The 27544-nt window shown below is 59.2% G+C and overlaps 1 protein-coding gene across 1 annotated transcript; it reads right to left on the reverse strand.

Annotated features, from left to right (window-relative positions):
- ACAP1 (ArfGAP with coiled-coil, ankyrin repeat and PH domains 1) lies at positions 1-26055 on the reverse strand. The gene is made up of 23 exons (XM_044417228.1): positions 25911-26055; positions 22723-22780; positions 21641-21760; positions 20105-20158; positions 19618-19676; positions 18881-19064; positions 18737-18781; positions 17172-17267; positions 14619-14693; positions 14115-14224; positions 13486-13537; positions 12926-13026; positions 12505-12616; positions 9614-9822; positions 8590-8659; positions 7470-7564; positions 6675-6844; positions 5903-5950; positions 4831-5033; positions 4614-4723; positions 3503-3613; positions 2600-2649; positions 1-2165 (listed from the first exon to the last, which is right to left on the reverse strand). Exons 1-23 carry the CDS (start codon positions 25961-25963, stop codon positions 2056-2058), a joined length of 2295 nt encoding a protein of 764 aa, XP_044273163.1. The 5' UTR covers positions 25964-26055; the 3' UTR covers positions 1-2055.
- Between the last annotated feature and the right edge of the window lie 1489 nt (positions 26056-27544).

Genomic DNA, 27544 nt, shown 5'->3' on the forward strand with positions numbered 1-27544 from the left:
TCCTTACCTCTTAGGGGGTTTATTACATTTGCACAAATAAAGAAATTGAATTGAATATCAAGTCTGTGTGGGGTCAGGCTGGAATTTGCGTGGGCGCGTCTGCCCAGAATCCCAGGGAGAGACCCCTGAGCTGAATGGGGCCCCAGGGCCCCCAGATTCCCCGCCCCCAGCCCCCGCCGGCAAAAGTCGAAGCAACTCTGCCAAGGCTCCATTACCTGATGGACATGGCGCAGGCACTTTCGCTCCCACGCCACGTGCCCCTGGGCCACGGCTCCGGAGTGGCTCCGCCACCGAGCGGGGAGGAAGGGGGGAGAGGCGTGCGAGGCAGCAAACTGCAGGGCCACAGACCAGTGGCCGAGGTCTGCTCTGCTCTGCAGGTGCACCTCCAGGTAGGAGCGGGAAATATCCCTCCCAGAAGCCCGAAAGAGAAGCCCCGGGGGCCGTTCCCGCAGGGTCCCCCGCCAGAAGGGTCCCCCCCCCCCGACCCCAGCACTGCCGCTTCCTGCACTCCCCGCTGGCTTTCTTCTCCCTGCGCAACTTTCCCGCAAACCAGGTGCGTGGCCATGAGGCTCTTCCTCTCCCGATTCCGACACAGCGGAGCAACGGGGAAGGGAGACGGGCAGGGAAAGGGCACCCGTCCGCTAGAAGCTGGGATGGGTCAGCAGAGAAAACTTCCGCAACCCGCCGTGCCGTGTGACCAGTTCTTGCTTTTGCGTAAGCGCCACTCCTGGACAGCATCTCACATGCTCCGAAAAACAGAACGACATTCCAGGTTGCTTTTCGGTGCAAGGAAGCGCAAACCTGGTTGGTTCCCCATGAGATGCAAACTGAAGAGACGTCTCCTACCCGTTCCCTCACCCCGTACTGGGGCGACAGGGTGCAACTCCTGGATTTCTTCCGGTGGCTCAGCTGCTAAAGGCCCCCTGCCAGCGACCGCTTCATACAAGCTCTTCTTTTCCAGCCACGCTGTAAATAGGATACAAGCCAGCTGTGCTTCCGGCCCGGCCGTTTCCCTCAGCAGAATGCAAGATCTAACCTGGGATGCACCGAGGCTCAAATGCAAGCCAGGCGTACCAGCAGTGGTGAATACAAGCTCTGTGGAGCATGTACAGAGTATCCTCATTTCATGATGCTGGAGCAGGGTTCAAACTTTGCCCTTCCCTTTGAAGCTGTCGCCGGGCGCCCCTGACTCTGGCTTACTGGGTCCCAGGCCTTTTTCTTCCCCAGTTTAGCTGGGATGCTCAGAGGCGAACATGGGGCTTGATGCAGCCAAGAAGGGGCTCCAGCCCTGACCCACGAAGCCCCCATGCCTTAAAAATAAACCACAGCCCAGGAAAATTAGGTACGGCACAGAAGGCGAGCACATGGGTACTTGGATACATGAACTCGTAATTGGGTTTGGGAGCTCTGTCTACAGATCAGCTTAAATTTTAGGACTCTGCCGGGGCCTGGCATCGATGGGACGAGGTCTGCATCCAAGGGAATCTGTCTGGGAAGCCTTCCCACCACAGCTGCCTGCAGCGTCGCAGCCACCGCAAAGGACCCCTCCCGTCTCGGGGCTGGGTGTCTGCAGAGCACGTGCGCACACACAAGGTGCCCCACTGAACACAACCGGTTTATTGCGTGTCCTCTCCCACGCATCACGTGCCGGCACTGCTGTGCCCACCCAGCCCCCCTGGGGAGGGGCGGAAGTTAACCGGAGCTGGATCAAAGGGGAGGAAAGCACGCCGCCCTTTTCGTATCCGTCCAGTGGCCACAGCCGCGACGCAGAGCGGGCGAAGCCCTCTCCCAGGGCAATAAATTAAAAAATGCGGAGGTGCTGAAGGGTCCCGAGTGATGTGCCCGAGAGGCCGGTACTTCAGCCCTGCTGGGCTCTTTTGCGCTGCGCAGTCTCCCAAGCAGGGTAGGAAGGAGCAGATCTCGGCGCCTGGTCCCTGCTGTCCCCACGGCCCACACCAGACGGCAGCTCGCTCCTGTCCCCAGAGGTTCTGCAAACCAGCGCCTCCGAGAGGTGTCTGCCCACGTGTTCCCATCCGTCTGGGGTCCGTGGGGGCTTCACAGGGTCGTCAGCTTCATCAGGTCTCCGCTTCGCCGAGTCAGCTTGTCCGGGTCGTTGGACGCCATGAGGGAAAAGTCATGGAAGATGTCAAGGTAGGTCTCGTCTCCTGGAGGAAGGGGATGGCGATGTCCAAGACTGTGGCAGAGGCATCATGGGGCACCGCTCCATGGGGGAACGGCCCCTGGCCCGGCCCGATCCCACCCCACCCATACCAGGAACCACCCCTCCAAAAAAAGCCCCCAACGTACTCTCAACCTTGCAAGTACAGCTCTGGGTGGGAGCGCATGAAAATGAGCCGTCAAAAAACTGGCATTGTTACCCTAAAGCAATCTATGGCTGGCATCAGTCACCCTGAGAATGTGCACATTTCACGGATGGAACGAATGCCGGCTCAGGAATGGCCCCGGGCAGGCCGACCCGCTCCACAGCAGCAGCGATGTCAGCTGCCTCATTTCCCCATGCCTGGGGCGGAGACGCACCCCCCGCCCCACTCCCCACGTTCCAGGGCCACCTCTCCATCCCCAAAGCCAGGGGACTCACCCGACTGGCCCTGGGCAAGCTCCGATTCACGCATCTTAGCCAAACGCAGCCTTCGACACGGGCAGCAAGAGACAAGGAAGAGAAAACAGTTGTGCGTTAGAACTGTTCCGTGATTATTTTCATTTCTATACCACCCGCAGCTGCAGCTCTCTCGGTGGAATACAAGAAATGCAAGAAAAATAAAAGACGAGAGAGAGAAACAGTAAGAAATAAAATGCTAAAATAACACAAAAGGACGTTGAAAGACAAAAGAGGATTAAAAAGGCCCGGCCAAGGGTGAGAGGCGCCTGGTGAAGCCCCTGAATGACCAGGGGGGGCTTGGAAGGCCGCCGCAAAGGGGCTGCCTTAACCTGGTGCTGCAAAGACGGCCAATGTGGTGCGAGGCAGGCTGTTCCAAGATGGGGGGCCCTCGCCCTCGTTGCCCCCCTGCGAGCCACCCAAGCAGCTGGGGGAAGGAAGGGCTCGGAGGCTGAGCAGAGCATCCAGGTAGATCAGGGCTCGCAGAGCCACTCCGACAGGTGTTCTGTTCCTGGGAGAGGCAATGTCACCCTTTCCGGATGTGGAAAAAGCTGCAGGGAACCTCGGACAGCACCAAGCACTGGGGGGGGGGGTGCAACGCCAGATCCAAGCCTGAGCGCCAGCACCCCTGAAGTCAGGGGAGAACCATGGAAGGGAGGGTGCAGACGGAGTGGGTGGGGGACTGCCAGGGCTGCTTCCTCATCCCAGTCGTTCCAGGATATTCGGTGCTCCCCACCCTGAGACCCCCATGCCCCAGGGGCTTTCCCTTCACTCGCCCCACGGTCCAGCTCTTTCCCCCCAGGCCCCCGAGAGGCACGGCCCACCCCGTGGCGCTCTGCTCTTGGTGCCCGGCCGGGAGGCGACAAGGAGCCCGGCCGCACTCACAGGGTCACGATGTCCGCGTTGGCCAGATCGATGGCGATGCTGAGCGGATCCTTGCCGTCCCTGTCGACCGCGTTCATGTTGGCCCCGCGCTTGAGGAACAGGCAAGCCAGGCTGGCGAAAGGGAGAACGGGAATGAAGGGCACGGTCCTGCAGGCATTCGGAAAGGAAGGCAGCCTGCCATTCCCAGCACTCCCCAGCCAGTCCTGCAACTGGCTGGGGAATGCTGGGAGCTATAGCAGGCTGGGGAATGCTGGGAAACTGTAGCAGGCTGGGGAATGCTGGGAGCTGTAGCAGGCTGGGGAATGCTGGGAGCTGTAGCAGGCTGAGCACACTGCTGCTGCGCAGCCTTCATGCAGAACCAGGTTCATTCCCCCTCCACCCCCAGCAAGGGCCAAAAAAGACACCCTGTGAACCCCAGAGGGGGGGCTGCCCGATTTCAGCCCTTCTGGGCTTCAAACCCACCTTTAGTTCAAAGCTACATTTAGGGGTCCACTTCTTAATTTCAAAAATGCCATTTAATCATGCCTAATTAAATAAAATTTTAAAAAATAACCTAGTATTAATATTTATTTAATCATTTGTAAACGATTATTGATTTAGTCATGGGTTCTGCCCATCGGTTGATGACATGATGTATATTTCGGCATTTACTGAACTGGTACCCCGTTTTTCCATCAAGAAAACGACACGCATGGGGGCTTGCATACAGAGAAGCCGGTCCCACACTTAAATGCCTGATTAAAGAAAAGCACAGAAGACAAGCCTAAGACGGAATTTGACATGGTGCTTGTGAGGGGGGAGCAGCAGGGTCCCTTCCAGATGTTTGGGACCGCAAGGCCAGTGGCAAGGGACAGCGGGGTCTTGCGTTCACAACATCTGGCTGACTTTTAAGAGTGCTGGTCGCTCATGAGCCTTTCCCATTGCAGATCAGGAATGTTAAATGAACAAACAGAAAGACTAAGAGGCCAAGAATATGTGTTGAAAGGGACAGACGCCAAAAATGAAGTAAGAGCGAGGAAGCGAGAGCCTGCCTGCCGAAGACTCCAAAAGCCCGGGACCAGGCAGGGACCACGAGCGAGGGAGAGCGGGACGGATGCTCGGGAGGCCGTACCCGGTATGGCCCAGGGTGGTGGCGTGGTGCAGCGGCCCCCTCCCCCTGCTGTCCGGCTGGTTGACGCTGGCTCCGTTTTGCAGCAGGAATTCACAGGCCAGCAGAGAATTCTGGGCAGAAACAGAGAAGATTTTTAGAAAGAGCAGCCGGGAAGGTGGGACGGAAGAGCTCTAGCACATCCGTGGCACGAGCCCCCATCTTCCAGACCCAGACTCACTGCAGCGACCGCCTGTAGCAAGGGCGTGCGGCTCTCCTGGGCCATGTTCACCCAGTTGACGTCCGCGCCGTGGGCCAGAGCGTCGGCCATCGTGGGCAAGCTGGGGGGCGCAGCGGCCGCACGGTACAGCAGGGCCCCCGGGTGCAGGCTCTGCAGGCTTTCCGGAGGGGGGGTGGCGCCCGGAGACACCCCCTCCCGCTGGCCTGGGAGAGAGAGATGGAGCGTGTCACTCAAAGCACACCGCTCTACAGCTGCCACTGTTGCCTGCAGGGTATTTAAAGGTGACCTGCCCTTGAATTACACTCTTCTCGCCAGCCAATGGTCAGAGCTGAGGGAAACAGGCCACATGCGGGTCTCCAGGGGCTGCTTCTGGCTTCCCACCCCTTGTCCCACAACACGATGAGCGAGCGATGCTGGAGAAAAGCACGACTTTCGCAAGAGCTGATTTTCTAGTAATCTGGCCTGTAGATTCCGCAGATTCCGCAACGGGGCGGATTTTTCTGAGTCACACGGATACTGCAAACGTGTGAACTGGTTTTTCAGGTCTGGAGCGGATTTTGTGCCATTTCGAAGTAGCTGCGATGCACACAAGCACGACCCTGAATGGATTAAAGTGCACCCTGCTAGCGTGGACGAGCAGAGGCGGAGTGGAATTCTAGATTAAAAGGAGAACGTTCTTGCCAAGGAGCAGGCGACGGAACGGAGGAGGCCTGGCAATGCAGGAGACACGGGGCGACGGAATGGCACGTCCCTCCGTCTGGGGTGCAGCGATCCCCAGAGCGGCCCCCCGCCCCCAGGCCTGCTCAGATGCGCCCGGCAATTTGCCCCAGTACAAAGGCACGCTACTTCAGCAGTCCACCTGCTTGGGACAGCAACTCCCAACAGCCCCAGCCAACAGTGAGGGATGATGGGCGTCGTACACCCAAACATCTAGAGGGCCACAATGGCCATTCCTCAAGGGGAGCCCCCAAGGAAAAGCCCGCAAATGCCCATCAAACCAGGCTCCTTGGCGGGGCCCTCCCCGGCCTCAGGACCCCCTCCCCACCCCATAGAGCCAGCAGGGGTGCAGTACCTCCAGGGGCCACACCGGAGGGGGGGCTCACACGGCGGGGACCACTGCCTGAAAAAGACGAAGCAGTGAGACGGAGCCACTTCGTATTTCCGCTGTTTATCTTGCCATCCGCAGCTACCGATCCGTTGCCCCGTATCCCACAATGACTGCTTTGTCCCGTGCCGTTAGCCACCCCGAGTACATCATTAGAAGACTCTGACACACACATTATCATTAATATTATACTGTAGTTAGTACCTCTCAGATTTGTTAATCTAGTAAAACCTTCTAAGCAGCTCACCCTAAAACGCATGGATAACACAACAGAAAAAAGAGATTCTGTAATAACTGATGGAAAATATTACAATTAGCAGAACGATCAAACTGGGCAGCGATGCTGCTGGAGGAAGCCCAGGCAAGTATGTTTTCCAGAGGAGCCTGAGGTTGGCCGTGGTCACCGCACCTGTAACCACACGTGCAGGGGGAGGCAGTGCCAGACTCCGGGAATATCATCACTAAGGCCCTAAGAATTGCAGGATCAGACAAAAGGTCCCTCCGGTCCCACAGCTCCTTTCCAGCACCCCCCAGCCAGATGCTGTGGGCGAGCCCCCAAGCAGGGCCTCCCCGGGGTGGCTCCCAAGCAGCAGGCGCCTGCCCCCGAGCACCGCTGAAGCTGGAGGCTCCAGGCTTCCAAAGATTTGCTCCGCACGCATGCGGGACGTTCCAGGGGACTGGAAGTCTGGCCCCGTCCGATAAGCCCCGTGCGGAAAGGAACGAGGCGCCCCCGGCCCACCTGCATTCCCGCGGGCCTGGTGCGGAGGCTTCGGCTTGAGGAACGGCTTCGGCGGCTTCTCGGGGGTCCGGACCTCGCTGCCCGGCATGGGGCGCAGCCCGGCCTTGGGGAACTTGGTGATGAACTTCTTTTCCACGTACTTGGCCCGGATCCAGGCTTCCTTCTCCAACCTGCGACGGCGGGGAAGAGATTCAGGGCACTGATGCGTCTATCAAGCAAGTAATGTAGAGCAGAGGTCCATTTTGCACGTGCTCAGAAACACCCTTTCCTGGGCATGGAAGGTGCAAGGAAACTCATAAAAGTAAGAGGCCAGCTCCGGCGTGCAAATTTTGGGGAGGCGGGAGGGGTGCCGCAGGTGCGGTCCACCCAGCAGCCAGAGCGCACAGCTGCCACAACAGCGCCACCCCTTGGGCAGGTGTGGGAACAAACTTATAATACGCATGTAACATGGAACGCGCTCCCCAGAGAGGTCCGCCTGGCGCCGTCGCGACTTGTTTTTCGGCGCCAGGCTAAGACCTTTTTATTTAAACAGTATTTTAATAACTTTCAATATCATCTATAGGTTTTAATTAGCAGCCAGGGTGAATCTTGATTCTATTTGTATCATTCGTATTGTGCTTCTTTATGTCAGCCGTCCCGAGGCAACGCAATGGGACGGCATACAAAAATTCTAAATAAGCAAGCAAGCAAGCAAGCAAACATTCCTCGGCCAGGTGGACGGAAGCGAGTGAGGGTGGGGAGCTGCCGGGTGAGGGGCGCACGGCCGAGGTGCTGGCGGGGAGGGGGGGCCCTTACCGTGAGCTGCTCGGGTGGGGCCGCTTCATGTTCATCTCCTCCACCCGAGCCTCGTAAATCTGGTTGATCACATGATTCCCCAGTTCGCACATCAACTGCAGTGGACAGAGAGAGTCAGCCACGCCGCTGCCCCCCCCCCCCCCCCCCGATTCTCCTCTCCCGCAAGCCCAGCTGCCTGGAACCCAGGATCTGCGGGCACAAGGCGGAGAGGAAGACATCTTTGTCCCTTGAACCCGGGGTCACCCCATGACTGATGGGTGGGAGAGGAGGAGGAGGGCTTCACACAACACAGAGCTGAGCTGCTTGGGATTCTCGCGGCTGCCCCGAGGTCGAAATGGCCCCCTCTTTGGAGGACGTTAAAAGGGGGCTGGACAAATTCTCGGGGGAGGAGGTGACTGGTGGGACTAGCCCTGTGGCCAGCCCAGGACCACCCTTGGCCCCCTTCCTTTGGGGGGGTGTCAAGAACCAAGCTGGGCAACAGCCCGACTCTCTGTGAGTGGCCCACAGTTTGGAGAAAAGCTGCAGCACAGGCATTATCCCCCCACCCCTCACATTGCCAGCCACTGTTAATACCCATCGTTACCATTTCTAAGGTTCTAGTCCTCACTGAGGCAATGCACCCACAGGTGGGCTGCACCACTTCAGACTGTGCTCAGAGACTCACATGACCCAATGCCTCTAACACAGGAAAATACTCCCTGCACATAGAGTCTAGAACAGCTTTCCCCCGACTTTCCAGCTTTCCGAAGCAGAGTTTGGCTTTGCTTGCCACAGAAGAGCATTCTGCTGCAGCCAAGACGCAGCTCGACCGCCTCAGAAGGAGCTCTGCCGCATTTGCTCTGCCGTCTAAGCTCGCTTATCTTCCCCACAAAAGCTCGTGAGGTCGCCCCGCCATCCCCATTTCACAGACTGGAAAGCCGAGGCTCCAAGACAGCAGCTTCCCACACTGCGAGGGGGAGCCCCCAGAGGCCATGCAACTGCCCCACGGGCGCAGCTTACACCCCGCGGACACGACCTGCACCCCTGGCAGACAGGCGGCCCCGCGGCCTCGGCGGCCCCTCGCAGCTCCCCCATGCCGCGGCCCCCTCAGCCCGCCAGTCGCCGCCCCACCTGCCCTCACCTTGACCAGCTCAGGTTCCCAGGAGTCGAGCGTCAGCGATCGTACCTTGGAGAAGTGGACCCCCAGGCTCCTGCGGGGAGGGCGAGAGAACAGGCAAGGGGCCGCCGGACGATTTCCTGGGGCGGGGGGAACGGAAGCCCCTCCCAGGCGCTGCACAAGCCCCACCCCTTGCCCCTGACTCCTCCCCTCCCCTCAAGCCCCTCCCCGTGCTGCCTTCCCCCATCACCACAAGCCCCACCCATTTCTGGTTCCTCTGGCACAAGCCCCACCCCTTTGCCCCCAAGCTCCTCCCTCACTCCAGGCCCCACCCCTCCCTGGCTGCTCACCTGCGCAGCCCCATCGCCTCCAGTTTGAAACTCCACCCCTGGGGTGCTGAATGCCCCCCCCCCAAGGGCTGAGCCACACTGCGGGTGAAAAGGGGGCAAGGCCAAAATGCAGGCCCCGCTTAGCTGGGGGCTCTCACCCCAGGCATTAACCTTCAGAAGACGCATTTCCGCTGAAAACAGGAAAAGCACCCGGAAGTGGGCCTCCAACCTCCGTGGGGCAGTGTATGCACGCCGGGTTTCAGCCCGACCCGTCCCCGGTGCCGAACCCCGGCCTCCAAATCGGTGCAGCGCCACGGACAGCTCCGCTGGGACAAGCCCCATCGGAATCCGCCCCTGCTTGGCCCCGTCTTCCAAAGGGAGCTGACGGGAGGGCCGGGCAGCAGGAGGCCGTCTTCCCCTCGGCCGCTGCAGCTGGTGCAGCAGGGGGTCACGCGGAACCGATCCCTGGCACGCGCCCCACCGACGCGCGATGCCTCGGCCAGGAATTCCGACTCTGGGCCGCTGCCAGGCCGCATGGAGCCCGGGCGGCCGAGCCCTGGTTCCCAGCCCCGGGCGGACCCTCACCTCGGAGGGCTGGCTCTGGCCCCGGCCTGGGGTTCGGCACCCCCGCCCCACCCCTTGCGCCGAGTCCCCTTCGTTCGAGCCCCCCGCGTGGGCGGGCGAGGCCCCGCAGGACCCCGGCGGCAGGGCCGGCTCACCTGTGGATGCCGGAGCACTCGATGCAGAGCGTGACGCCCAGGTTGATGCTGGCCCACTCGGGGGCCGCCTCGCGGCAGTCGCAGCACTGCGCGTTGCCCTCCAGGCGCTGCAGCTTGTCCACCACGTGCTTGTCCACGCCGCCCCGGAGCTTCCGACTGGTCGGGGACCGCAGTCCGGCCACGGAGAGGGAGGCCGTCCGTTCCAGGGGCTGCGGAGAAGCGAGACAACGGCCTGCATCTCCGCCACCAGACCGGACGCTGGAAAGGTGCACCAGGCAGGGAGTTCCCCGCTCTGAGAGGGCCTGCCTTTGTCTGAAGGGCAGCAGCCAAGTTCCTAGCCCTTATGAGGGTGCAGGCAGGCTGGACAGGAAGAGGGGCAAGGCCTGTGGGGGGGGCCACATTCAGCTGAACAGCCCCCTCTGCCCTGGGAGACGAGAGGGAAGGCAGGGCCTTTCCACTCCTCGTCCCCCCTCACCCCTATGTCCTCATGTGCCGTGTCTTTGAGATCACAAGCATGCAGGCAGCGGCTGATTTTTGGCTGACTGCGGTTCCTGGCTGAGAAATGAGATAAAAATCCCTTTACAATTTTGGCTCACACGGAACGTTTCCAGTATCAGAATACAAGAAATAAATACTAAGGGCTTATTTAAAGCTTAGATCATGTGCCTCTGGCATTTCGTTGCCACCTACCTAACCCCCCCTCCACACACACACACACACACACTTTACACCAAAACACACACACCTGTAAACTGAGAATGACCCTTCACACAAACAAGAGGCGTCTCATCCACGTAAACTGATATTGTACTCTCGCCCCCTCTAATGGTCCTGACACCACAGGGGTTAGGTTCAGACAACACGGAAAAGCCAGCGAGGTTTTTTTCACCATTGTTACCCATTGTGTTACTTGAACCCAGTTGTGCGACTTCACCGTGGTAAGACTGGTCTTTAGAAACTGGTAAAAGCAAGGTTTGTTCTATGGGTTCTCTATGCCACTGGTGGTGAACCTGTGGCACGCGTGAAACGGGGGTCAGGCAGAGCCCTCTCTGTCGGCACGCGAGCCAAGTCGGCCCCGCACCGCCCCAGCAGCCGAGCATCAGGTAACAGCGCACACAGGGGCCGTGCGCATGCTTGGAAAGGAGTAGCGGCGCCAGGCGATGACATCACAAGGCACAACTCATTAGCCACGACTCATCCGAGCTTTCGCATGGCTGGTCAGTGCACTGCCAAAGATATATATCTTTTTTATTGTTGTAAGCCACCCCGAGGCTTTGGCGAATGGGGCAGCATAAAAATGTTTTAATAAATAAATAATAAATAAATAAATATCTTTGCTTGGCCTGGCTGTGAGTTGTTTTTTCTAGACTAAAACCTCAGTTTTCAGGTTTGATTGCAGTGTTGGTACTTTGCGATCAATAAGTGGGCTTTGGGTTGCAGTTTGGGCACTCGGTCTCTAAAAGGTTCGCCATCACTGGGTTAGGGTTAGGAAAACGAGGCGTCCTGGCAGGGTTTGATGTGTGGAACGTGTTTAGAATGGGCAGAAATGATGAGCTGCGCAGAAAAGGCTACTCAGGGAAGGCTTTTTCAAAATTGCCGTATTTTCAAGGGAACTTCTGCCCTATTTTAGGGTTAGGGGTGTGCACCAGGGTAGGGTTAGGGTTAGAAAAACGAGGTGTCCTGGCATGGTTTCGATGGTTGGAATGGGTTTAGAATGGGCAGAAATGATGAGCTGCGCAGAAAAAGCTACTCAGGGAAGGCTTTTTCAAAATTGCATTATTTTCAATGGAACTTTTGCCCTCTATTAGGATTAGGGGTGTCTATGACGGCAAACCTATGACATGCAAGCCAAGCAGCCCCAGCATCCCCCCCGCAGTCGAGCATCGGATAACAGCGCACACAGGGGCCATGCGCAAAGAAGCAGCGGTGCCAGGCAATGACGTCACAAGGCACAACGCATGAGCCACGACTCACACGAGCTTCCGCATGGCCGGTCAGTGCGCTGCCAAGGATATCCATATATTTGCTTGGCCTGGCTGTGTGTTGTTTTTTCTGAGCTGAAACCTTTGTTTGCAGGTTGGATTGTCCGCCATCACTGTCCTGTGCCATCGTGGCTTGTCGTGCCACCTGAATGCAGGTGCTCACGGAGTGGTTAAGCGTGTGGGACTGGGACTCAGACAATCCGGGTTCGAGTCCCCGCTCGGCCATGGAGCCAACCGGGTGACTTTGGGCCAGTCACAGACTCTCAGCCCAACCTACCTCACAGGGTTGTAGTTGTGAGGATAAGATGGAGGAGGAGAATGATGTAAGCTGCCTTGAGCCCTTTGTAGGAAAAAGGCAGGATATAAATTCAAAAAAAAAAAAAAAGACCGGCCAGCCCTCCAACGTGTGTGCCGACCCAGGAGCAAGAGGCCGGCAAAACAGACAGGTGTGTCGTGTGAACGCAGCCAGGTTCCTGGTTGTTTCTGCCACAATGGCCTAACAAAACTACTTCCCCTCTGCCTGAAATGGGAGTCGAGGTTTATCATCTAAGAAACCTAGGGTGAATCTGATTTATATACAGGGGAATTGATCTGAAGCACGTTGATCTGCAGTTGTCTTGTACTTCAACTCCCAGCAGCCCCTGCCAGCATGCACAGTGGACAGGAATGCTGGGAGCTGCAGTCCAGCCTGAGCTAAACAATTACCCCTTTTCATATGACCCCCTCCCCGCAAGCCCATCATTATATCATCACATTTGATGCTTTCTGAGTCAACGAGACTCTGAGTGGCAGCACTGGCGCATACATATTAAAGATGTGGGGGGAAACGCAAACAGAACAGCCTCGGGGGCAGAGATCTGGGTGGCCACGGTTTGGACTCAATTTTCTTTTGGAGTGTTGTGGCCTGACCTGTCCCTGGAACTCCAAGCGGTCCTCGCTGTAAGCGGAGGCGATGCTGTTTTGAACGGCAGTGACCCAGGCGTTCTGGTGCTTCTCCGAGTCCGCTTGGAGGAGGCAGCTCCTGCAGGGAGGGAGAGCGAGCGCTGCACTCCCGGATCCGTGCCGTTCTTGCGCGCGCACCCCGTGGAGGCACGCCAAAGTCAGAGCTCAACACTCCTCCAGAAGCAACTTCAGCGGTCATCGTACGCCAAGCGACGTTCTGGTAGGGACAGGCCCTTGTGCCCAGACCCAGCTGCCTTTCAGAGGTGTGGGACTACCACTCCCAGCTGGCTGCATGATGCTGGGAGTGGTGATCCCACACCTCCAGAGGGCCCCTGCTGGGAAAGGCTGCCGGAAAAGGATGGGGGATTTCAGAGGGGAGCGGGCTCACTTGGTGGGCGACACCACCTCGAAGCAGAAACGGCGCTCGTGGTCCGGGCAGGGCTTGACCGTGCAGAGCCGGAGGTCCTCCATGACCACCGTCACAGCGACCTGGACACGGACGTGGCGAGAGGAGAGGAGAGGAGAGGAGAGGAGAGGAGAGTGAGGCTGGGAGAGGGAACAAGCTAGCCGGGGGCGGGGGGGGGCATTTCTCCTGCCTTTGTCCAAGCCTGGGCAGAACCACACCCTGATTTATTAAGGAAATAGTCCCCAACACCGTTTTCATCCCGAAAGGGACTTCATTGTGTATAAAGTGACCCTAAACCAGTGCAGTGAAGTACGGAAACACCTTGAGCTGCAGGGTCAGAGCTAAACGTCGGGAAGGGGCGTCAAGAAGGGGCGTCAAGAATCACGAAGCTATTTCAAGCCTCTCCGAAGGGACACGCGCTTGAAGGTTCGAACGAAGGTGAGGCGTTCCCCCCCGCCTCCGCGACGGGGGGCTGCACGCAGCCCCCCCCAAAACCCTGCCCCACCCCACACACAAGCACCCAAAAGCAAATCCATCCCCACCTTGGCCTTCTTCTGGTACACCAGCTGGTTGCTCTGGATGGAAAACCAGCGCCTGCGGTTTTAGGAGAAATCACACAAAGGACGGGGCTGAGGAGCTGAAAGCAGCTGCCGGGGGGGGGGAGGGGGGAGGCAGCACCGGGGGAGCGCTCGGCACAACCTCCTGCTTTCATTCGCCCCTTGACAGGTCTGGCTGGAAGAAGTGGGGCTCACGGGGCCCCGGAAGTGCCCCTCTGCCAGCGAGCAGGACTTCAGCCCCGGCAGGAACACGGACGGCTCCTCCACCCATGGTGGAAGCCGAGCAACGCAAGGCCAGGTGCTGGAAACAAGCTACAGCAGGTTTCCCCCTCTTCCCAGGTCGGTAGCCACAATTACAAGCCTGTAAGAATGACCTGGGGAGGAGACTTCGCAGCGGCTGCCCCTGGGCCTTCTGGTTGCAAACACCTTCTGAGGACTCAAGGATCGGTCCCCCCACAGAGCCCCACCAGGGGCTGCACCCCACCACCAGCGTTGCCCCCAAAACTCAGCGGCACGAGAGCAAACCCGGCCCCCCCCCCCCTCAACCCCCCCCCCCCCGTCCAGCTCTGTACTAGCCCGGGGAAAGCGAAAGCAGGGGTGGGGGCACAGCTCACCTGCTCCACGTCTTGAAGGCGTTGCTGGCCCGTTTGAACAAGTACCCCTCCATCACCGCCCTGCCTGGCTCTGCCCGGGCTTCGGGAAGGACGTCCTCCTGGGACAGGTCCTGGGACGAGGCGGGAGGGACAGCAGGCGGTAAGGACCATCTCGACTTGCCCGCAGAGGCAAGCAGAGGGGAGCCCCCCATCTCTGCCCCTAGGTCCTAGACCCCTCCCCATTGGAGCCCCTCTCCGTCGTCCTACCACAAGCCCCTCCCACACTCTAAGCCCCACCTCCTCACCAGCTCTCCTACTAAACCCAGGTCCCTGCACTGGAAGCTGTCATTTTTAGCAGGAAAGCATCGGGGTGGGGGGGCAGTTCCCGGCTTCCCCGAGCCCCCCCTTCTTACACACGCCACCTCACAAGCTCAGATCCCTGCCGCCGTTCCGGGTCCCCCGTGTGCCGCATATTCCAGGCACGGCCTCGCAAGACAGCCCCCCATCGCCGCGGGGAAAGCCCACCTTTTGCTTGATCATGGTGTGACGCTGCTCCATCTCCCGCTTCTCTCGGGCCGACTCCAGGACCAGCTGATGGAGCTGCAGAAGAGTTTGGGAATGAGGCTGGCCGCCCGGGCTCCTCCCAGGATAGCGGAGGACAAAGCCCGTCATCTCTGGGGCTGTTTTCCCGAACCTCAGGAACCCCGCCTGATGTTTCCCTTGCCAACAACGGGGCTGCGAGGCCAGATGTGCCCCGCACCAGCCACCAAAACACAGATCGGGGTCGCGTTGCAAGGAAGCGGGTCACTCCGGATGGGAAACGGCCGGGCGACATTTGAACTCTGCATTGCTAGCTGGACGGCAGGGCGAGGTGGTTCCCGCTCGCTTGCCAGAGCGAAAACACACGGTCAGGGACTGATGCACAGGCAAAAACACACCCACACCAGCATCCTGAGAAGCCCCGGCGTTTCCCCTTGAACCAGCCCTTCCTTAAGCTAGCTTCCCTTCCACATGGGTTGGGCTGCAAGTTCCATCATCCCCAGCCACCATGATGGCGGCGAGGCAGCTGACACATCCGAAGGGACTCGTGTCTTAGTCCAAGCAGGGAAGTGTTGGATTTGAGTAATTCGGAAAAGACACTTAAAGGGATAAGCAACCCAAGTTCCTGTCAGTTGTTGGTCTACAACTCCCATCATCCTCAGGCACTGGACACTCAAGCCGATAATTAAAAAACTGGATGACTTCTAACTAACATGTTTAATCGTGTCCACCCAACAGCAACCTCACAATGAAAGAGTGACTTTGTGAGAATGACAGCTCTTCCTTGACAATGGAACTTTTAAACACGAAACACAAAGACATTTGAGGCCCATTGCAGATCCCGTTCAAAAGACTTAGCAGCACTGATTTCGTCCAAACGTTGATGCGAAGCCATTAACAGAGCGGTTCCACATGAGCTGAGACAGAAAAATGGCCTTTTTTCTGCCTCAATTTGCACAGATTGTGCTCCAATTTATTAATTTTATTTTTTTCAATATTTCATTTCAATTCTGCCCAATTTCCCAAAAAGCTGCACAGCAGTTTAAAACAAGCCCTTTAAAGGCATTAACATGACTCGGACTGAAAGATGTAACCTTTTCGGCCACAAAGTGGAAGCAAATAACCACATACCCTTTGGTTTCAGCATGTGAACATTTTGGAGAAGGAAGCGATCCCTTGTGGGTTACGAGGCAGCTTCTTACCTAGCCCTTTAAGTCAAGCCTTCATGAGGACTGACCTCTTAAACATAAACTCGCAGCCCAATTAAGGAATCTCTGCCAATCTCCAGAGCAGCAAAAAGCATCCGAATTTCAACTTTTCCTAATCTCATCCATGTCTTCACACGCGCTGGTGACTTCCCGCCTAGACTTCTGTAACGCGCTTTACGTGGGGCTTCCCCTGAAGACAGTCCGAACACTTCAATTGGTGCAAAATAGAGCTGCCAGGCTGCTGACGGGGATGGGGCGTTATGCTCACATGACTCCAGTCCTCCGTCAGCTTCACTGGCTTCCCATTGAAGCCCGGGCCCAATTCAAGGTGTTGATTATGACCTACAAAGCCCTAAACAGCTTGGGTCCTGGCTACCTGAACGAGCGCTTACGTCCGTATATGCCCGACCGCCCTTTGAGATCTGCGGGAGAGTCCCTTCTCCGGGAATCCTCCATGAAAGAAATTAGGAGAGTAAGTACCCGGAGGAGGGCTTTCTCTGCGGTGGCGCCCAACCTATGGAATTCACTCCCCAAAGAGGTCCGCCTGGCACCGTCGTTACTGGTTTTTCGGCGCCAGGTAAAGACCTTTTTATTTAAACATCATTTCAATTGTTAAAACATATGATCTGGCCTGGGCAACTTCTTCTTCCTTCTCTTTCTCATCCTATATTTTTATTTTATACTGATAATTTTAATTTTGTATTTGTAAATCAATGTATTTTTTGTATTGTTATATTTAATGGTAATTTATTATGTACTATTGTATTTCAATGTATTTTATCATGTTGTAAGCCGCCCCGAGGTTTTGGCAAGGGGCGGCATAGAAATGTTATAATAATAATGATGATGATGATGATGATGATGATGATGCTTCTCATGAATGGTGAAATCTCAGAACTGGGAAAATACTGAACTAAAATATTGAACTTCCCAAAAATTCAGAGGGGCACTCAGGGAATTTAAAGGGATCCGAGAGATCATCCAGCCACACCCCTTGCCCACAACTGGCTCGGCCACACCGGGCGCAGCTCCAGCAGCCTGTCCCAACCGGGATGCTGCCAGATGTGCTGGACTACGACTCCCATCATTCCTAGCCAGTCTAGCCGATGGCTGTGGCTGGAACTATGGAAGCTGCAGTCCGACGCATCCAAAGGGCACGGTGCCGGGGAATTTCCTGCACGGCACGAGATCCAAATGCAGCATCCTGCCGGGCCAGGCCGCTTTCTTTCCAGGCCAGCACCCCTCTGCTGCTCTCCCCTTCAGTCACCCCCCAGGGCCTCCCATTTTTAGGGGGGCAAAGCCCCAACGACAGAGCTGTGCCCGTCCGTACCTGCGCCGCCAGGTCCTTGCGATACTTTTCCAGCTGCTTGGTCACCTGGGCCCCCTGCTCGAGGAACAAGGACTGCGCCTCCATCAGCGTCAGCATCTGGAAGCAGAGACGGCTGCTTCAGCCAGACGGCAGCTGCGGGTTCCTTGCAGAAGATCCAAGAGGGGCTGGGCGCATGAAGGTGCCCCCCCCCCGGGAACCGCAGGCCCTGCTGGGCAGGGCAGGTGGGGGTGACAGGCCGGCACATCTGGACACCCCCTCGCTGCCCACACCTGAGCACAGGCCTCTGGTTGTGGCTAAAGGGGAAACCTCTGCAGGTGCTCAGATGCAACCTTATTTGATAAATGAATGCAATCGATCAATGAACAAGCAAATACAATAAATTTGCCTCATGCAAGTCTGAGGGGAGGGGCTGGAGGCAGCGCCAGGGGTGGCAGCGGGGCTGTCAAACCCACGGCACGGGGCAGGCGTTCAAAGGCAGAATGGCCCCCCGTGCCCCCCCAGAACCTGAATCAAGGGTTGATTCAGAGAGAGACCCCAACATGCAAACCACATGCAAAGCCTGGACCCTGACAGAAAGGAGGTCCCTGGAAGCCCCCCCACCTTCCAGCTCTTTTGGACTACAGTCCACACTGGCTGAGGCTGATGGGAGCTGTATTCAAATACAGCTGCCTGCCCTGGCTTCTGGCATCCGAGAAGTGAGCAGAGGCAGTCGGCATCGGGAGCAGGAGAAGGGTCAGGCTGGAAATGCGCTCTACGTGGGGCTGCCCTTGAAGACAGTCCGGATACTTCAATTGGTTCAAAATAGAGCTGCCAGGCTGCTGACGGGGACGGGGCGTTACGTTCACATGACTCCAGTCCTCCGTCAGCTTCACTGGCTCCCCATTGAAGTCCGGGCCCAATTCAAGGTGTTGGTGATGACCTATAAAGCCCTAAACGGCTTGGGTCCTGGCTACCTGAAGGAGCGCTTACGTCCATATATGCCCACCCGTCCCTTGAGATCTGCGGGAGAGGCCCTTCTCCGGGAACCCTCCGTGAAAGAAATTAGGAGGGTATGTACTCGGAGGAGGGCTTTCTCTGAGGTGGCGCCCAATCTATGGAATGCGCTCCCCAGAGAGGTCCGCCTGGCGCCATCGTTATTTGTTTTTCAGCGCCAGGCGAAGACCTTTTTATTCAAATGTCATTTTAACTGTTAATAGCATTTATTTATTTTATTCTTTGGCCAGGGTGACTTATTTTATACTGTTAATTTATATTATTTTAATTGAAGTTATTTATGTTGTGAGCTGCCCCGAGGCTTTGGCAAATGGGGCGGCATAGACATTTTCTAAGTAAATAAAAATAAATAAATAAATGCCCTCGTTCAAATCCGTTGCACAACACTACGCCAATATCCCAGAGCTCTGCAGCAGCCGCCTCCACCCTGGCGTCCTCCAGACGTGTCCGACTACAAGTCCCAGCAGCCCACCTGCTGGTTGGGGCGTGCTGGGACTTGTGGCCCGACATACCTGGGGCGCCCGGTCGCGGCAGCCCGTGGTGCGCCCCGCCACCTTCCAGAATCTACTCACGAACTTCAGGATCTCAAACTTCTTCTTGGACTGGATCACGTTGATCTGGAAGGAGGCGAGAAGAAAGGGAAATCACGCAAGCTTGCGGGGCCACATCCGTCCAGTGCTTGTCCCCCAGCCCTGGCCGGGCCCCGCCGCACGCACCCGCAGGACGTAGTCGAGGGCCCGGGCGCAGAAGGCGGTGCGCGCAGACGTCAGGGCCGCCGCGGCCTCCTCGGCCTCGTGCTGGCGCCGGCGGGGCACCTCCGCGTTGTGCTGCAGGGCGCTGGCCAGGTTCTCGCTGCCGCGCTCGAACTCCTTCCGGACCTCCTTAAAGTGCTTTATGTCTCTGCAAGGCAAGGGATCGATGCCAAAGGGGCGCTGCACCCCAACGGCCAAGAGCCGCCGCGGCAGCCCCCCACGCGGGACCGGCCGGCCGGCCTCGGCTTGGAAAGCCACCTCCTGCGGCTCCCGGGGCCGCCGGGGTAGCACTACAGCTCCCAGCGCCCCCGGCCGGCAGCGCGCAACTGATCCGGAGGGCTTGGGAGGCAGAGAGAGGCTGAGGGGAAGCGAGAGAGGCAGGCAGGGGCTGGTGGAGGAAGTCCCGATGCCACGCACGCCCGAATGGGATGCGAGCAGGGCGCACACCGCCTGGAAAGGGATCTCGGGGTGTCACCTGTCACTGGGCTAGCCAGGCATCCTGCCCCCTGTGCGGGGCCCTTCCCGTACCCTGAACCTCCCCTGCCCGGAGCCATGAGACCGGCATGCTGCAAAGCGCCCCCCTGGGAAGCCACTGCCCCCGCCCAGCCCCAAGCCCCGGCACACGGCCCCCGCCACCACGCACTGCCCCCCCCCGCCCCGGCTGGGACGCGCCCCTCCCCACAATCAGGGCACAGGCTTACTCCTTCACCAAACTCTGCAGCTGGTACTTGAGCGTCTGCTGCGTCACGTCCAGAAATTCCTGCCACAAGCAGACGGTGGGGCACGTGAGCAGGATCCCACGGGGCCGTTTCCTGCAGGCACCGGCACGCGGGCAGCAGAACGGGCGGCTGCCCCGCGGAAGCGGAGCGCGAGTCCGGGGCTCCTGGGGAGACCTCGACGGAGGACGGGGGACGGGTCCTCACAGCTCCCGCGGGGGCTCCATGACCCGTTTTACCCAGTGCAGAGGCCTGGTGTGATCTGGGCCCCCCAACAAGCTGGGCCCCCCACCCCAGCAGTGCCCATCCCTGGAAAGGAAGCTGGGGACCCCCCCAGATTCTGGGTCTTCCGCCCAGTGGGGCGCTGCCATCTCAGCCTCCATCTCCCCTGGGGAACCCCAGAGCAGCCGTGCACATCTGGGGACGGGGGGGGGAGTGGGGAGCTGGCAGGGTGGCTGGGGGTGCCGCTCACCTCGTGCTTCTCGATCATCTTGTTCAAGCTCGAGGAAAATTTCTCTAGGCACTCCTGGAAAGCAAGAGGAGAAAAGGCGCCATCAGCTGAGGCAGAGTCTGGGGGTTCCCAACCCCCAAGCTGCAATAGGGAGACGCTTCAGACGAAAGCCCAACTTACCAACGCCTTGTACAGCAGAGCATATTTTAAAAAATCAAGTTTCTCGATCTCTTGTTTTTAAAAAGTTCCCACTGCTCACTGCGCATTGCTGGGAAACGCGGGGAGCACAGCGGCGGAATAACCGGGGAGGCACGCAATTCCTAGCAGCTGCTTGCCCGCCGCGGCATCTCTCTTCTCTCCCTTCCGTGCCTCACACCCAGCCCCGGTCGATACCAAGAGGTGCCACAGACCTTTGCCCAGCTGTGCAAACACATCTTCTGGGGGACTCTCTCTCTCTCTCTCTCTCAGCCCGAGCCCCCCTCACAGGGGTGTTGTGACAACGCAACAGAACCCCGGACAATGTTGCAAGCGTCTTGGAAGAAAAGGGACCTCAATCGTAGCTTGGAAGCAAAGCTCTGCTCCAAGGCGGGACCCTGCTTTGCAGATCCCAGCACCCAAAACCCTACCGTTCGAGGTGGGGGGGGGGCCTCTCTAAATGTGGGCTGCCTGGAACTCCCATCAGCCTCAGCTTGCACAGCCCGTAGAGATGGGAGTCGTGGTCGTGCAAGTCTACAGCAGCAAAAGCCACAGGGAGTTTCCTCACAGCACCCTGCAGATCAACCCGTTCGTTCTGGCAGGAGCTTTCGTGGGCCCTGGCCGAGCCCAGGTGCGGCAGGAAGCGCCACCGAGAGCCTCGCTGACGTGCCACGGAGCGGGTCCGGGAAGCGAACAGCCCCCCGGCCGGGTCAGGAGGGCAGAGCACATGGCGGAAGCGCCCACGCCACGAACCCTGCACCCAGAGCCCCGGGCAACGCGCGCACGCCCGCTTCCAGCCCCACCGACTGCCTTGCGCCACCACCCCTTTCAGGTCCTCCGAAAACTCTGGAAGGCGCCCCGCACAAGCCCAGAGGCGCCACCACGAGGGCCAAGCCTTCTCTTTTACGAGGGCCAAGCAAGGCCCTGAAAAACACAGTCCCGGGGCAGGAAAACGGCTTCAAGCAAGCTCCACTCCCAGCTTCCGTCCTCAAATAAAGCAGCCATCTGAGCACTATTAAGGACAGCGGCCGGTCAGCTGCGTGGAGAAGTCGCGGCTGCCGAGCTGACACACGGGCCAAAGGGCGGTCCGCCGGGCCAGCGTCTGCTCGGCACGACCTCCAGGCCACGGCCAAACCGGCCTTTCAGGACCTGTCGCTCCCCTGGCGGGCCGACTGGAAGGGCGCTCAGAGCCAGGGCTCGGACCGCAGCCTTTCTGCAGCACCCAAGAAGATGGCCTCCACCCCCCGGGCCCCCCATTTATTTATTTATTTATTTATTAAAACATTTTTATGCCGCCCCATTCGCCGAAGCCTCGGGGCGGCTTACAACATAGATTCCCCATCCCTGCCGGGGAAAACTCACGCTCATCATGGTGTCGCCCGGCGAATTCTGGGAGAGCTCCTGGATGCCGGACAGGAAGCTCTTGCTGTGGGTGCAGTACTGGTGCCCCGAGTCCAGCATGGTGGTGCAGAGCTTCAGCAGCTGGCCGGCCGGACAGAGCCGGAGACGGAGACGGAGACAAGGGGTGGTCAGGCAGGAGAGAGGAGCAGAGGCAAACGGCCGAGGAAGCTTGCATCGCAGCTCCTAATGCGAGGGGCACCCCATATACCGGGGAGCGCCTCCCCAAACACCTGCATGGCTGTGCCCCCCCCGACCTGCTGCAAAACTCTTCTCAAAACCCCCGTCCTGCGGAGCTTCTTAGCCCCCACACCTGTTCGTAGCTCTGCCTAAACATCTCTGCTCCAAATTAATTAATCTCTCCCCCTCCAAGGAACGTAGGGTGGGGTGAATGGGGTGCCACGTCTCTGCACCTTCTTATCCTCACAACACCCCCATAAGGTAGGTCAGGCTGAGGGATGGCGAGACCAGCCCACGGCCCATTCAGCCAAATTCATGGATGGGCCTTGACGTGAAACGTGGAGCAGAGGGTGGAACGCGAATGCTGCCCCACCCCGGATCTCAGCCTAGGCCCGCCTCGCAGGGCTGTTGGAAAGCAAGCTCAAGGGATGGGGAGAATCATGCAGCGGCTCTAATTTCTCGGGGGGAAAGGGTAAGAAGAAGTGCGGGGCCTCCCCTGCCCCCCGCAGTCTCCCCCGCTTTGCATTTTGGATCGCAGGCCCCACCTCCAGCGCTCCCCAAAGAAGCTTTTGCACCCTTCGTGGTGAAAGAAGAGTCCAACGACACTCTGGACCTCTAAAGGGTCCAAAGCGCACCAGAAACATCTTTGTCCAGCGTTCTTTCCCCGCCTGCCCCTGCCAGGGCTCCGGGATCCTCCGCCAGGAATTGCATGTTTTCCGGGCAAGCGAAGGTGCTCTGCAGAGCTCTCCACGCTGCCCTGTGGGGACCCTCCAAGCAGACCCCCAAGCGACAGGACCCGAGGCCTCGCCGCGAGCCGACTGGCCTGCAAGGCACCGGGGAACCCCCAGCCCCAAATCACCCCTTACCTTCTCCAACTGCGTCTCCAGCACAGACACGTCCGTTTCCACCGTCTCAACGGCAGCCCTGGGGGTCGAACAGGGTGGGGGCAAGTAAACAGTGGCGCTCAGCGGGGGCCGAGTTTTGGCAGAGGAAGTGCTGGGCTCCAAGACAGGCTGCGGGGCTCAGGGACCGCCTCAGCCACGGAGTCCCACACAACCGGGGCAGCCGTCCCCGCTGCCTCCCTTCCCGGGTGGCCTGCAAACAGCCTCCTCTCAGCCCTTCGCCAGCACCTGGAAGTGATGGACGCCGGCAGGTTTGGAAGGCGGGGGCAACCAGTCCATCACCTCCCGCGAAATGCCAGACTGGTGATAAGACAACCCGGTGCCCTCCAAATGCTTCAGACTACAGTTCCCATTATCCCTGGCCCTTGGCTATGCTGGCTGGGGCTCATGCAAGGCGTAGAAACTCTGCACTCACGAAGGATCGGCTCTGCCTGGGTCCGCAGGGCCGTTCCTGCTGGATGTGCAGCTGGACAATCAGAGCAGGGCAGAGGAAGAGGGCTGGCGTCTCCCCCAGGTCATGGCCGGGGGGAGACGGCAGCCCCCCCAGAGCATCCGTAAGCCCACTCTGCAGGGCCTGGCCTGGCACCGAGAAGAGCACCAAGTGATCAGTCTAACCACGCTCTCAATTACCCATAATGCCCTGACCTAGAACCACTCCAGGGCATTGTGGGAAATATGAAGGGTGGCGAGGCCTGCGGCCTATATTTTTTCCAACGCAGGACCAGCCCTTTCATCACACAGGAACAGAAGCCAAGACTTCACTGAAGTGGGTACGCACAGGGCAACCTTCCCGCACCTGCTGGGGATGATGGGAGTGGCTGCCTAATGCACAGGAGGGCACCCGGCCAGGTGCGGGGAGGCCGGTGCAGCCGAACCAGGAACCCCACAGCGGAGAGGGAGAGGATGTCGCCGAACCCCCTCGTCCCACCCTCCTCCCCCAGGCCGCTCTTGCGGTCTCCCGACAGCTTCCTGCCTCTCGCAGCGATGCAGCCACTTCCTGTCTGCTGCCTGGAACCTCCTGCTGCAGGGCTGGCGGCTTTCTTGCCATGCACACAAGCCGGAGGAGGAGCACTTCCAAAGTCACCCGTGACGTGCCGAAGCGCCGGCGCACTATGGCGAGAACACGTGGCCGCCACAAGCGGCTGGGCATACGGCTGCCCAGAGGAGCCCTCAGGTGCCACCTCCTCCGGCTCTTCCTCTAGGTGCCGGAACCGCCAGTTTGGATAAACCGCTGGAGATGCGGAGCTGTTATGCCGTGTGCTAGGACGTTCCTTCCCGAAGATGCGCCTGGGCCCCGGCTTTTCCAAGCAGCCGGTGCCACACAGCGTTGCCACCGATTCAAGATGGCCCCACCACGCACATCCTCCAAAACGAACCGAGACTGCAGCGCAGTCAAGAGCGCGCAAGAGAGAAGTTGTTCAGAGCAGGAAGGAAGGAAGTGTCACAAAACCACAGAAGTCAGGAGAAAAACCCACAAGTAGGGAGGAAGCCGCCAGAGAGACACACTCGCCAGATTCCACAATACACAAACATCATTTTAATTGTTAAAATATATGATCTGGCCAGGGCAACTTCTTCTTCCTTCTCTTTCCTCCTCCTATAATCTTTATTTACTTATTTTATACTGTTAATTTTAATTTTATATTATTGTATCTCAGTGTATTTTTTGTATTTTTGTATTTATTGGTAATTTATTATGTTCTATTGTATTTCAATGTATCTTATTGTGTTGTAAGCCGCCCCGAGGCTTCGGCAAGGGGCGGCATAGAAATGTTATAATAATAATAATAATAAATAATAACAAAGAGGCCAAGGTGGGGGAGACGGGAGGATTAAAAGCCTTCCCCTGGACTCCCCAGCCTCGGAAAGAAGTGGCAGAAATTTGGCAAGCAGAAAGCTGCAGCTCTCGGAAACGATGCATCACACGTTCCAGCACGGGGGGGGGGGGGGGGCGCCCGGCCACCCCCCGGGGGGGCCCCCCGGGGGGCCCCGGGGCCCCCCCCCCCCCCGCCTGCCTTGAACCTTCAGCCTTGTTCCATTACCACTTCCTGTCCTCGCGGCCCCAGCCACATAAGTCTGCAGCACGAACACAGGCTTCGAGGGTACCCCCCGGAAACTCCCGTGGGCAGGTGGGCGGCTGGACGGGGGAACAAGGCTACTGACGGCCACAGGTTGGGAAGGAAGCAGGGCCTCCTCATCTTAACCCCCCCCCCAAGTCCACCCCGCTGTACCCCGAAAGATCACAACAGCCTTGCAGAAAGGCAGGGCCCAGGTGGGGGGCAGGAACTGGGCTGGCCTGCTCAGCAACAGGTCCCAGCAGATCAAGCGGGGTCTGGCTCACAGGGAAAGTTCACCACGGGGTGAAGCCCAGACCCTGCACTGCAGAGAGAGGCGAGGGGGCTGCTGAACAGTCGCTGCTGCTCTCCAGCCACCCCTCCATACAGCCACCTCTTGCCTCCACTGCCCCGAGTGCAGCCCTCCCCCCCCTGCCCCAAACGCCTCCCGCTCTCAGCCAGCACAGGACTCCCCAAAGGGGAAGGCAGGGCCGCCCTCCCCTTGGGCAGTGCCCTCAAGGAAAGGCGGATCTGGCCCTCCCTGGCGCTGCGCGGCTTGTTTTCTCTGAAAGGCCAGGATTTGGGGAACAAGTGATTCACGGCGTGAACACGCTGCTCCATTAACTCATATGTCTTCCATCATCTCTCAAAAGCACCGCCGCGCAAGGCCCGACGCGGGCTGCCCCTCGGGTTTCCAACGCCTGGGCCTGCGCGCGCCTGGTCCCACCACTAGGCCCCACTTCCTTTCCTCTGCCAGGAGCAAAGCCCGGGCGAGGCTTTCGCAAAGGACGGCACATAAACGTCTTCCATAAATAACGAACCCCCCCTTCTTAATTTCCAGGCCGGGCCGCACATCGCCTCCAGAACCCGCAGGCTCGTCCCCCGTCCCCACGGTCCACGACGCGGAGGGGCCGCGAGGCAACCCGGCGGGCCGAGCGCGGGGGAGGCGAGCGCGGGGGGGGCGCCGAGCACCAGCTGCGGCCGCGTGGCGGGACGGGCCGCCTGCCGCCGCCTGGCACCGGCCGCGGCGGGCGATGCGTAAAAACCCGCGGCGGGGACGGCGCGCGGCGAGCGCGGGGACGGGGCTGCCGGGCCCACCTGAAGCGGGGCGAGTCCTTCAGGCACTCCTCGAAGTCCAGCTTGACGGTCATCCTGCCGGCGGCCCCCGGCTCAGCAGCGGCGCGTCGTGGGGGCGCCCCGAAGCGACGGCGCAGGAACGGCGGCGGCCGGCGGCACCTGGACCAAACTTCGGAGCAGCTGCGGACGGACAGGAGGAGCCCTCGGCGCGCGGCGGCACAAGGAGGCGCTGCCGGCCGCGGCTCCCGCTCCGCCCCGGGGCGGAGTGCGGGCCCGCCGGCGACGCCCGCCGGCGGAGCGGCCATCCCCCTTGGCCCCGGGGACGGCTGGGGCGGGACGGGGCGGCGCCCCGCGGCGCGGCGCAGAAGAGGCCGGGCGCACAGCGCCGCCTGCAGGGCGGGCAGCGGGCGGCGGGCGGCTCTGAGCGCAGGTGCGTCTGTCGCGCCCATTCCGGTCGGGGCATCAGGGTGGCTCGTGGCATGAAAAACGTATGCGATGAACATTAATCCACAAAGTCAAAAATAGGATTGAAGCAGCTAGTTAAAAGCTACAAAATTCCCAGTTAAAATTACAGCGGTAAAAACAACGCGTCAGCAGAGCTAGTCCAAGGCAGCCTTAGAAGTTCAGATTCTTCCCCAAGGCCTGCCAGGAAGGAACAGGGTCTGCTTCCTGCGGAAAGAGCAAGAGAGAGAGCGCCAACCCAGCCTTCTCGGCAGGGAATTCCAGGGCCACCGAGAAGGCTCCCTCCCCACCGGGTCCTCCATCCTGTGAGGGAGGTGGGACCCACCAGAGGGCCTCCCCTGAAGGGCTCAGGGTCCCGGCAGGCTCAAGGGGGAGAGGGCCAGCCTGGACCCAGCCATGCCGGCCTTTCGGGGTCACCAGCAGCACTTCGAATTTTGCCAGGAACCAGAAGGTGTGCCCCAACACTCTTTCCGCACAGGACTCCCGTGCTTTCTGTCAGCAGCCACGCTCGAGGGTTTGCCAGCGGTCCTCTGAGCCAGCTGAAGTTTCCGGACACACTTCCGAGGCGACCCGACACAGCACGTGTCACAGTCGTCCCCATGGGGTGTGACGAAGGCCCACGCCCCCATGGCGCAGCTGCTGCACTAGTCTTGGCCGTGCAAACGCACTCTCACCCCAGCCATGACCTGCGTGTCCAGGTGCAGGGGTGCATCCAGAAGTACACCTGAGCCGGGAAGCTGTGTCTTGGCGGGGGACCCCGTCCGGCACAGGTTGAATCCCAGTTCCTTGACCCCCGTTCTGACTGGCCGTGGATGAGCCACCAGAGTCCCAGCCTGGCTCTCAGCCGCTACGGCAGTCAGTTGTGCTCCAAGCGGTACGGAAAAGGCGTACGTTGAATCGAGAGGTCATCGGGCTTCACCGTACAATGTTTCGGGTGCTTACAAACTGCTCCCTTTATGGAAAACATCAACACTGCCGTCAGTGCAAAGCATACGTGTTGGCAGGGAACAAACCCAGGAGCCGAAACCCTCGTGCCACCGTTCATTTGCACAAGGGTGCAGGACCTCCTTTGGGGTACAGCCAAAGCACCCCAGAACAGCAGCACATGTAGCTTAAAGCTCCTTTCCTCCTGGCCCTCAGGAGAACAGTTCGAGCCTTTGAAAATGTGGAAAACCCTGCAGAGGAGCTCGGAG

Source organism: Varanus komodoensis, unplaced genomic scaffold (assembly GCF_004798865.1).
Source record: "Varanus komodoensis strain SLA01 unplaced genomic scaffold, ASM479886v1 scaffold87, whole genome shotgun sequence".
NCBI classification, from domain to species: Eukaryota; Metazoa; Chordata; class Lepidosauria; order Squamata; family Varanidae; genus Varanus; species Varanus komodoensis.